The sequence below is a fragment of the Pterocles gutturalis genome, unplaced genomic scaffold (assembly GCF_000699245.1).
Source record: "Pterocles gutturalis isolate BGI_N339 unplaced genomic scaffold, ASM69924v1 scaffold17123, whole genome shotgun sequence".
NCBI classification, from domain to species: domain Eukaryota; kingdom Metazoa; phylum Chordata; class Aves; order Pterocliformes; family Pteroclidae; genus Pterocles; species Pterocles gutturalis.
The window spans coordinates 10,391-21,625 of NW_010118412.1; the positions used below are offsets into that span (position 1 = coordinate 10,391).

Here is an 11,235-nt window from a genome sequence, read left to right on the forward strand (position 1 = left end):
TCTGCTAAGTGAGACAGACGTGTGACTAACGTGCCCTTAATAGCAGTGCTCTACAAGAGCCTTTCTCCACTGGCATCATTTGTGGGCTGATCTGTGCTGTGTATTCAGGAGGGAGTCCCCCTCCAGAGCAGGATATTGCTGCAGCCTGCCATGAGCTGTGACTCTTGGACAGCTTCCAGCATGCTGCCTGTGCCAGCTACAGCAGGCAGAGGTATTCCTGCAGCAGTGGAGAGGAATTAAGGGCATGATAAGGACATTGGTTTAGACCTTATCAGCCTTTGCGATGACCAGCACCACTTTCTAATGACAAATCTTTCCTCCTGCAACATTGGAGAGCTCTGCCTTCTGTGGGTGGCTGAGCAAGGGTTGACCTGAGGATGTTGTATACACTTAGGGGATCTCTTGAATGTCTTGCTCAGCTCCTATCCATCCTCCTTCATTTCCACCCCTTGGCAGTGGCATGTGGCACTCGCATTTGGTTCTTGCCCTGGTCCTGTTCATTATACAGCCATGGAGATGCTGGCTAAAGAAAGGGGTAGGTGGGGGCAGGAGGAGATGCTGTGTTGCATCCTAAAGCCCGGAGTTTATACATGCTTGAATTTCTAGTGGAAGATGGAATTGTGTAATTCGTTAGGACACCCCTAAATGTTGTTCATGTAGTGCATTTTCTGTTAATTGTGAAGTGGTTCTGCTTCTGACAGATGGCTGGGAGAGGTCCCCCAGATGTGGTGCATTTAACTCTCAGGTGAGAGAAGATGCTCCCTAATAACACCTCTCCTGCGGGTTGTCACACACAACCCGATTCATGTGGGCAAGCACATCTGCTCCCTTCCAGAGACAAATACTTAAGGAAGAGCTGAGGTTACTTCTTCAGATGCTGTCAGTTGAGCAGCGGTAGCTCTCAGAGCAGAGGATGCAGGTGGTTCCTGATTTCCAACAGGTCTGTGCTGTGGTGGAATCTCTTGTTTCATCTCTTTGTTCAGGAGGAGCCCTAAGGAAAAGCCTCCTGCCTCTGCCTGCAACCTGCTTTCACAAAGCGGGAGAGCATCTTGTCCCACTAGGGTGGTGGCCAAAAAACCTAACAAGGTTTAGGAAGCCAGGCCAGTCAAGCCTGATCTTAAAGACACCTGAGATCTTGGTGTCTTTCAGTTTGTCAGCCTCATGGAAAGGTTCAGTAGGAAGGAAGGCCAAAAGTAGAACTAGGATTTGGCTTCTTGATCCACTGCAGCCTCGGTACAAGGTTTGGAGTCGTGTCTTTTTTTTTTTTTTTTCTCATTTCCAGGATGAGGTAAGCCAGGGTGGGCTGAGGAATGAGATCATTCAGACGTGGCCAAACAGCAGATTTCCAAGGAAAGGAAGAGACTGTGACAACGTCCTGCTTAACCATCTGGCTAGCAGAGACTGCGTGGCTCTTCTCTGGAGATGCTGCTGGGTCATTTATTGCCTTGCTTGGAGCCTTGTTTAGGGCTGAGTTATAGTTACGAAGCTCCTCTCACAAACCTCACTTCTTTGCTCTAGACTATTGCAAGGAATATTTACCAGTGTCCCTAAATTGTCCCCGCTGTGGGGCCCAACACTGAGGCGCGAATGTGTTGAGATGATGATCGGATTATATCTTTTAAATGTGTTTGGTTTATGATGGTGAGGTTAAAACCATGAGAGTAAAATCAGTAGGGCAGCCCCACATCTGATTAAACCCTATCCACTGCTTATCTCTGCCTCCCAGCAGTCTTGCAGTACATGCTCTTTCTAGCTGAAATCTCTCCAGGGTTTGCTCTCAGGCCATTAATGCTTTTTTTTGGTGGTGCCTTTGCTCTCTTTGATTGTGCTTCAGCTCTGGCTTCCCAAGCTGTGTCCTGGCTGGTGGATGATGAGGTGAGCAGTCGGTGTTTCCTGAACATCCGCTGCATGCTTGTCTTTCTTTCTGCCTTTTTTTTACTTTCTGCACAGCTGGTGACAAGAATTTGAACTGCCGTGTGGCAGGCGGTTGCGCAGAGTTAGGAAGAGTTTACTGGTAATATTAACATAGCAGAAAAATCAGAAGGATTTGGTACCCTCCGAAGCTCCCGGCAGGCAGAAGAGATCTGACACTGTTGCTGAATTGCAGAAATGTCCTCAGTGATGCTTTCCCAAGCTCCAGAAGATGCCAGCATGCAAAATAAAAGCCCTGAGATGCCTACGCGGTGCAGATTTATGGTGCAGCAACATGTACTTTAAAAATAATGATCTTGTTACGTCAGCCATGTAGGAATGTATTAGTTCCTGCATCTTCCCGAGGCACGGACGTTATCGTAGTTCATCTCCTGCGTCTTCCCGAGGCACGGACGTTATTGTAGTTCATCTCCTGCGTCTTCCTGAGGCACAGACGTTATCGTAGTTCATCTCCTGCAGGACAGATCCGGCAGATCAACATTTTGCAAAAGCAAGTGTGCGGCTGGAGTTACTACTGATGCAGAGTTGAAGCATGCAGGTTTACTTTTCCTTGCAGAAAGATCAGTCTTGTCTGCTGTGGTTTGCAAACAAATTGCAAAATACCTGTTTTGTGTTTTTTGGAGTGCTACTCTTGAGGAGTGTATAATCACAGGGCAGGTGTTAGGGGAGGTTTTGCTGCAGGGCTGAGTGGTAGCAAGCTGTCAGGAAGGTGAGTTTGGGCACCTCTGCTTTGCTGAGGTTCCTTGGCCAGGCAAACATAATTTCAGAGTGATGCCAGAGCTCAACAAGGAGTTAAACACAGCAGAAACACACCCTTGGGAGAAAGGATTATTTTTGGTTGTTGGGTCTTCTGTGTGTGCTCATTTAGTCTCACTGCTGAAGCCTGAACCCCTGGAGATGAGTGAAAATTAAACCACAGTAGTGCTGTCTCAAAATATTCGGACAGACTCGACAACCCCATGCAAAAAACCAAACCAAAACACAGAAAACAGCTCTTGAGCTACTTATATTTCTGAGTCATCAGGATGTGTTGGGCTCACTTTTTCAGGGTCAGGTCTGGAGAGGTTTTGGTTTTTTGTTTTTGTTTTGGTTTTTTGTTTTTGTTTTGCTGTGGTACCAGGGTTCTGTGTTTCAGACAGTGTCTTGTCTGTCCCCCTATACTTCAACCCCCAGAAGCGATGTCAGGGACCTGCTCTGGTGGCTGTGGCAATGAAAATGGGAAGTGAGATTCCTAGAACGAGAAGGTGCATCACTGGAGGTGGTTGAGACAACAGCTCTGAAAACCTTTTTAGCCCAGGACTTCCCATCAAGTCATATCGTGGTGGCACAAGGTGGGAATCAGTCACCTTGGGCCAGCTCTGGAGGTATTTCTTCTCCCTCCCAGAGCTTCTTCCAGTACAATCTCACAGTTATGGTGCCGATTTTGAGGCTTGCTGAGAGTTAACCTTAGAGGTGAGATTTATGACCATTATTATTATTATTATTTTGGACACAGCTATTCTTACCGGTATGGTGGAATGTACTGGAGTGGGATACCGGTGCAGTATGCCCGCAAGCAATTGCAGATGCTAAATGTGCAGGCATAAAGAGGCTAATTTTGGAGCCTTTCACTAAAATGGAATTGAAAATGGGCATGAAATTTTGCGTATACTGATAAATTGCTGTGGTGAGAGATTAGTCTCTGCTTGGATGCTGGCCTCTGTGAAAGATAATAAAAACAGGGGAGGAGAAGAGGGTATTTTTTCCTCTCCTGTTACGGAATAATTTTCACCCAGTTTTTTTCTTGGACAAATGAAAGATGATCACTTCCCTGCTGTGACTTCAGATGTAGAAATATTTATATAGTGAGATATAAAATAATGGGAAAGCCCAGACCTGCTCTTGTGCTGATGATATGAAATGGATAAACCTACAGTTGTGAAGAATCAGGAGAGAAAATATTTGTATCCTCAGTCCCTCTTGAGGCTTTCCCTTTGGCTGCCTCTGTTCCAAATAGAATCCTCGTGATTAATACCATCTTGTAAATGTTTTATGTGCAAAAGGTCTCTGTTGAAGCACCATTACTGGAACAGCAGAGCACAGACAGGCTGTTTCAGTCTGTGTCCCAGCGGAGAGCCTGGGGCTGCTCTGCCCACAGCAGGTCAATGTTAGGAAGCACCAAAATTCAGGCCCCTGGCTCAGCATCGTGCTGGTCCCTTGTTTGCACCCGCAAGTGCACGCGTACGCCTTAGGTGGTGTTTTCTCTGCTTCCCATCCCACCATCCTTCCCAGCTGGGTTGTGGCTTTGCTCAGCCCAGCTCTGCTATGTCACCGGTTCTTTCCCCAGCTGCAATTATTAGCAACTGTGTTGTGTTAAACATGGCAAGTAAATGAGCACCTTAAGTAGCTTTTGTTTAGCAAGCGTAATTAAAATAATAGGCGAGTCTGCCTGTCTTTTACAATGCTGAAGAGGCAGGGAGTGTGCTGCCTGTGTCTCTGTGCAGACTCTGTGTCCTCCCCTGCCTGCCTGTGGGTGTATCAGTCACCTGGCAGCGCTCCTGCGGCAAAGCGAGTCGCAGCGGCGGACACAAAGATGTTGCCACCAGAAGCAGCCTGAGCAGAGGCAAATTAAGTCTTCCCAAAATGAGTCAGTGCTGTTCAGACAGAAATCCAACTCATACCAAAAGCAACTATTTTCTTTGCTGTTTTCCCTTTTGTACCAAATTGCCAAAGTTTGCTGTGATGGCTGATGCAGATTTTTAATGAATTTCTGTTCTTCTCTCTTATATTAGTTCCAGCTGAGGTTTTCGTTTCTACAGGGAGCAACGAGGTAACAGAAGTGTTCTGTGTTGCTTTGTTTTCATCAGGGATCGACCAATGTGGTTTACCAAGCCCATCATGTCAGCAGGAGTAAGAGAGGACAAGTTGTCGGTACCAGGGGTGGATTTCGAGGCTGCACAGTTTGGCTAACAGGTATTTTCGTCTGGGCATGAAAGTGTGGCTTCATGTGTGACACCCACTTGCATACCTGAGTATGGCTCAGACATTTGGGATCCGCAGGAAACATCAGCGTTCCTTGTGAACTGGAAATTGCAAAACGTTTACACATGGGAAACACCGACACACGGTGCTGGCACAGCAAGATATTCTCCATGGCAGCTGCTGCCCGTAACTAATGTTTTTATGAATTTCTCAGCTATTGCCAGTCTCCTTTGAACATGTCAGAAGTCCTAAGGGTCACACTTGTTGTTCCCAAGTGTGTAGCTGAGGAAGCAAGCCTTGGCTTAAACCCAGCCAGTCCTTGGCAGTGAAACGTGCCCAGGGTTGTCCGAAACAGCATGAGGATGTTTTCCTCGTGGGTTGGTGGGAAGTTTATTAGGACACTCAGCTTTACTGTGTTTAAAATGACCTCATGAGCATCACCACAAGGCAGTCATCTTGTCTGAAAATAAATACTCCTAGACGGCAGGTCGCACTGGAAGTGGTTCCTCAAACAGCCATTGCGGTTTCTTATGTTATTTCTCATTTTGTACACCTTCCAATGTGTTGCCCTTCACATCTGCTTTGAAAGAGAAATTAATAATTTGGGGATTACGGGCTGCAGGAAACAACAATTGCATTTATTTTGCTAATATTTACACAACTCTTATCTTTTGCCGCTTGTCCGGTTGTCTCTTTGCTTGTTAAACATTTCTTTGACTGCTGGCAGATGTTGAAAGACGTACTGGGAAGGGTTTGTAAAGCCAATGTGATTTGCTTGCATATAGTTTTATATGCTGGATGTTGGATTAAAACACATTTCAGTTTGGTTCTCCTCTTTTATTTCAAGAAGGCGGACAATGCCTGATCTGCTTTAGTATAATTTCTGAAGCCAAAAAAACCCATCTGAGGCAATTTCCTTCTTTTCTGGATATCACTCAAAGCTCCTCTGTCTGAAAGGTTTGAGCTTCTCTGGCTGATTATTCTTTGAAATAGATAGCGGTCTCCTAACTTTCTATCAATTTAATTTTAAGAGACTATAAGGAAGGACATTTCACTGCATGGGCTATATGGATTAAATGGAAGGGCATTTGAACTGCCAGCTCAGGAAACCTACAGAAACCGAGGGCACAGCCATCTCTGCCCAGACAGGTTTCCTCTCCAGTGCAAACATGGCTGTTCTGCATCAGACCAAAAGTCCACCTCGACCAGGGTCTTGTCTCCGTGAGGGGTCAATAGTAGGTGTCATGCAAAGGATATAAAAAGAGATGAGCAGATGATGCTGTCTCTGTAGGAATTTCTCCAAGGCTAGGTATTTCCCTGAGACAGGTGTGGTGTTGGGAGGTGTCATCTTTCCTAAGCTGAGGTCCTCTTCCATCTCAAGCAGGTTTACACATGGATCCCCACCCAATGGAGAGAAGGAGTTTAGTGTTCCAAGTGCACTAGCCGCTTTCTGACACAGCCAGTAGCAAGTGCTGTTTGTGCAAGTGGAAGGATCTGGGATGGGAAGCAGCCACATTGTTCTGGAGCGTTGTCTTTCTGGCTGATGAGTCCAGGAGATGCAGGCAGCTAAAGATGTGCTGCTTGTCTACACAACCATCCTGCTCCTGCTTGCGTGGATCTGTGTGTGCTGCTCCTGCAGAAGCAGGTGGCTGTGGATGAGGAGGCGTGGGGTGCCACACAGTTGTGGCAAGAACCTCTCCCATGTCTGGGAGAGCAGTTGGCTGTTTATGGGGGTACAGGAGGAGGAAGAGGAAGATGGCTGTTTATGAGGGTACAGGAGGAGGAAGAGGAAGATGGTGACTTACTGACAACAGTGTCCTTTCAAGCTTCCCCTATACACTGGTACCTATTTGTTCCACCATGGCCCAGCAAGAGGCACTTTTGCAACCCTGCTGGGTTGAACCTCTCCAGACGTTGGGATATCGCAGCTTTTTTGCCTTTTTTCGGGGCATTAATGCCACCCTTTCAATCAGAAGGGATGATCAGGGTTCTCTGGTGGTAACTGGGTGCTAAAAAGATGAATCCAGCTTCCCTACCTTGTTCCTTCCTAAAGCAACTTCAGACAGAAGGAGTTTCATTGCCAGTATCCCAGGAGGTATTGTGTTATGCTGTCATTTTCATTATTTTGACCTCAAACCCTAACATCACTTTTCTGTCTCCAACAGGCCTTTCTGGAGCTGGCAAGACGACCATTGGCTTTGCTCTGGAAGAGTACTTGGTCTCTCATGGCATCCCCTGCTATTCCCTGGATGGTGATAATGTTCGGCATGGCTTGAATAAAAACCTGGGTTTCTCGGCTGGGGACCGCGAGGAGAACATCCGTCGCATCGCAGAGGTGGCCAGGCTGTTTGCTGACGCTGGGCTCGTCTGCATAACTAGTTTCATTTCTCCTTTTGCAAAGGTAAACTTGCTGTGTATTCTGCTCTTTTCTGGGCAGCCTTGATCTCATTATTGTTCTTAGGGAAGAGAGATTTGCATAGAGGGCTTCCTGTGTGTGCCATCGGACACTCCTTTTGTCTTCTTCTCTGTTCTTTTGTAAAACACTACTGATACACAGAACTACACGCAATTAGTACAAATTTCTGGAGGGCAGTTTGATGTGATCTCTTTGAATACATTCAGCGTTACAAATTGAATAAAAGTTAAGTTTAAAATCTCCCTACACAGGCTTTTACTATTAGCTTGTCAGGAGGCAGAAAAGAGGTGTAGAAACAATAGCCTGCTGTAGTGCTGTCACTACTGTTTGAAGAAGTATTGATTGTGTTTTTATGCTTCCTGACACTACCAAGTAGCTGCTGTTATCAAGCTGATGCAGGCAGTTCCTTTTTTCGACACAGGGCAGGTAGTTCTTCACATTCTAAAGTTCTGCTGTCCTGCTTAGTGAAGAGATCTTCTTGTTGTTTCAGATGGAAAAAACTGAAAAGAGATCAAAGTTGTTGAATTTTTTTTTAATATCTTTAAAGGAAAGGTGGTAAGGGGGATGAAAATCCCTTGTTAGAATTAGTGTAAATTTAAAAAGTGTGTACCAGAGACGAATTTACCTGTGTCAAATTCCAGGGCACGTCATACAGTAGGAAGGCACTTGCTGCAATTTGGACACATGGTTTTCCTGACTTTCTTCTAACAGGATCGTCAAAATGCACGGAAAATCCATGAGGCAGCTGGACTTCCATTCTTTGAAATCTTTGTAGATGCTCCTCTAAATATTTGTGAAAGCAGAGATGTGAAGGGCCTGTACAAAAAGGCAAGAGCTGGAGAGATCAAAGGTATGGAAGAGTGAGCTCTTATTTTGCCTTTTGCTTTCTGAAGTAGGTGTAGCTTGTCGTTGTGGCTCTGCACGTAGAGGTGGGTCACTAAAGGCTCTTCGTACTGAACAAGAGTATCCTGTTTCGCTAATCCTGCTGTCACAAGTGTCACTTGTACTCAGTATGGTTGAATGCTTGCTGGTTGTGTACTGTTGTTGGCCCTAGGGCACTGAGTATTACATTAAATAAATTTAGTGTGGGTTTAATTGTCCATAGGATTCACGGGGATTGACTCGGAATATGAGAAGCCTGAATCTCCTGAACTAGTGTTGAAAACGAATGTTGCGTCGGTGTCTGAATGTATTCAGCAGGTTGTGGAGCTCCTCCAAACACACGTAGGTCATTTTTATGCCACTGCTGCCGGCAGCTTGTAAACCTGCTTTCGGATACTGACTTTTTTCTTTGCATTTAAAAACCAGCGTGTTCCTTACAATTGCTGTCTTGTCTGTCTCTTTCAGAACATCGTGCCCCACGGATCGATTAAGGATGTTCTTGAGCTGTTTGTACCCAAAAATCAACTCAATAGCGTCCGAGCTGAAGTAGAGATGCTGCCATCTGTAGAGATCACTAAGGTATCATCATGCCTGGCTGCTGTGCTGTGATTCAGTCACTGTTCAGCTGTTGGAAGGATAGACACTTGAACGGTGATGTTGCTAGAGGGAGTTCTGTTCCTCTGATGGCTGTGTCCTTTTGCGGCTGTGGTTTATGGCGAGCTCAAATGTGGTCCTGATCCTCAGCCGTTTTCTGCTGTGTCTCTACCCTGTGCTGTAGCAAGCCCAGGCCGTCAGTCTCCTTTGTTGTATTATTACAGCCCTGCAAACAGTTTTGCTATGAAAATACATAAGTCTAACTTAAAAAGAAACCCCAAACCAAGCCCCCTAGGGCTTTTTCCCCTGTTATGAATGTCCTATATTTGAAGAAAAGCAAATCAGAGCAGGAGGGAAGGGAAAGCAACCTCTGAGCATGACCTGATGACAGGAGTACCATTTGGGTTTGTTTTGCAGCTCGATCTGCAGTGGGTGCAGGTGCTGAGCGAAGGCTGGGCCACTCCGCTGACCGGCTTCATGCGCGAGGCAGAGTACTTGCAAGTGATCCATTTTGGCACCCTGCTGAATGGTACGAATCCCCGCGCTTTGCGTTAACGCTGGCCGGCAAGCCACTGCAGGACATGATGCTTAACCTGTGGTGTCTCGGCAGGCAACTGTATGGAAAAGCTTATTGCTTGGCTGTGTTGTCCTTCTTTCCTCTCACGTGATAAAAGCGAGGGCTTGTAAAGGACCGCGGGGGCCAGGAAGCTGTGCTCCAAAACACATCAAAGGGTATGAAAGTTTACCGTGCTGTGGCTGGGGCCCTGGTTCATGGCTTTGACAGCTCACATGGTGCCGATTAAACATTTCAGCAGCCATTGTGTAGCTCTTTTCATGCTCTGTTTTACCAGGGCAAATAAAGATGCAAACCCAAAGCCAAGTACACGGGGAGGCTGCCAGGCTGAATTTGAGGTGGGAGGAGAAGGCAGCTGCTCCTTAGAAATAGGAGAAGAGCCTGACTTCACTTGTTTTCCCACCCGTTTTCCTTCTGATTATCCATTACCATACTTGAAATAAATCAGATGTCCCTATTCATTAGCAGTATGTTAAAGGTGCTTCATCCCTGGAAAAGGCAAAGAGTGTTCAGGCAGTGATCATCTACAGCTGAGACCGGGGTGGTGGATATTTCCGTTTCTCAGCTGTGACTTCACATGCACACAGGGCGCTCACTTTGGGGTCTGTAGATCTGATATAGAGAACTCTGGCCTCGGGGATTTGTGATCATGGCAAGCAAGTCCCTTTGAGCCTTGTCCTCCTTGTAGAGGATGCCATGGTCACACAGGCCAGTGACTTGGTTCTGCAGTTAGGATTTGGACACTGTGCAAGCAGCTGCAAATACTTTGGGCTGGAAGAGTGTGTGTGTGGGGGCTTCTGCTCTCAGACACATTGTAGCCTTTTACCTCCCACCTAGTGTGCAGTGTTCAAAAGCACATGTTCTTGTTATCAGCCCCCGATCTGTGGTCTTGGAGCTGCCCATTGTGCCTGAGGAGGTCGCAGAGGCACCCTGGAATGACCCCCTTGCTCCAGAGCTGTGTACTTTGCACCAGAGGCTCATCTCAGTGAGCATCTGATTTTGGGGGTGCCCCCCAAACCTGTTGGCATCACCAAGCACAGCTCCTCTGGGGTCCATGGTCCCACAGTTCAGGGTTTGGAGAGCTCTGTGGGGTCAGGGCCAAAGCCCAGCAAACCTGCTTTTGTGTGTGGGATGAGCTCTCCAGAGCAAGATCTTTGCAGTAGAGGGCATCAACAGTCCCCAGTCCATCTTGTCTCCAAACTCAACATCTGCGTGGTCAGGCTTGCAGGGTGACGTCTGAGCAGGAAGAACATCCTTGGTTTGCTTGGATGAGCTTTAGGAAACAGTGGAGGGTTTCCATCTCATGGTGTCAAGTTGCCAAAGAGAGGTTTGAGGCTGGTCTTGCCAGAGCCTTTGGTCCAGCCCTTTTGCCCCAAGACATGGGTGATGTTTTTGGCAGCTCGAGCTGTCCCTGGAAGGGCTGCGGTCCATTTTGGTGGACTTGTGCATATTAGTGCTCCTCTCGCTCAGCCTTTGAGCAGTAAATCCCACCTTGATACTACTAACAGCTGGGTGAAGGAGGTGCTTGGTGTAGGGGCAGCATAGCCGCCAGGAAGAAAGGCGGGTTTGTGTGTTGTAGGGCAGCAGGAGAGTCCCCAGCGCTCTGCACCAGCAACATGCGCTTCTGTCAGGATGGGCGACAGCATAGGTGCTGGATATCGCTGCCAGCCAGGGTGACCCAGTTTGGATGGGTGAGCGCTGGAGAGGCTGGGACAGCGATTGGAAGAACCGCGGACGCACCAGCAGCACCCTGCCTGTGGTTAGGTGGTGCTTAACGGAGGTTTTAATGAGCAGCTTTGGTTCTTGAAGTGGCTCCTGTAACTGTGAGTGTTAATTGTCTTAATTGTGTTTGTATTCTCCCAGGAAGGAACCGCTC

At 47.1% G+C, this 11,235-nt stretch overlaps 1 protein-coding gene across 1 annotated transcript in view; it reads left to right on the top strand.

Moving 5' to 3' along the window:
- Window positions 1-4,778: 4,778 nt before the first annotated feature.
- PAPSS2 (3'-phosphoadenosine 5'-phosphosulfate synthase 2) overlaps window positions 4,779-11,235 on the top strand; it is a gene marked incomplete at its 5' end in the record, with an annotated part of 11,745 nt that continues 5,288 nt past the window's right edge. Inside the window, 6 exons of the mRNA XM_010076198.1 lie at window positions 4,779-4,884; window positions 7,059-7,294; window positions 8,021-8,159; window positions 8,415-8,533; window positions 8,657-8,770; window positions 9,203-9,314. Coding sequence (XP_010074500.1) covers window positions 4,779-4,884; window positions 7,059-7,294; window positions 8,021-8,159; window positions 8,415-8,533; window positions 8,657-8,770; window positions 9,203-9,314 — 826 coding nt within the window. The remainder of the gene's footprint in view (window positions 4,885-7,058; window positions 7,295-8,020; window positions 8,160-8,414; window positions 8,534-8,656; window positions 8,771-9,202; window positions 9,315-11,235) is intronic.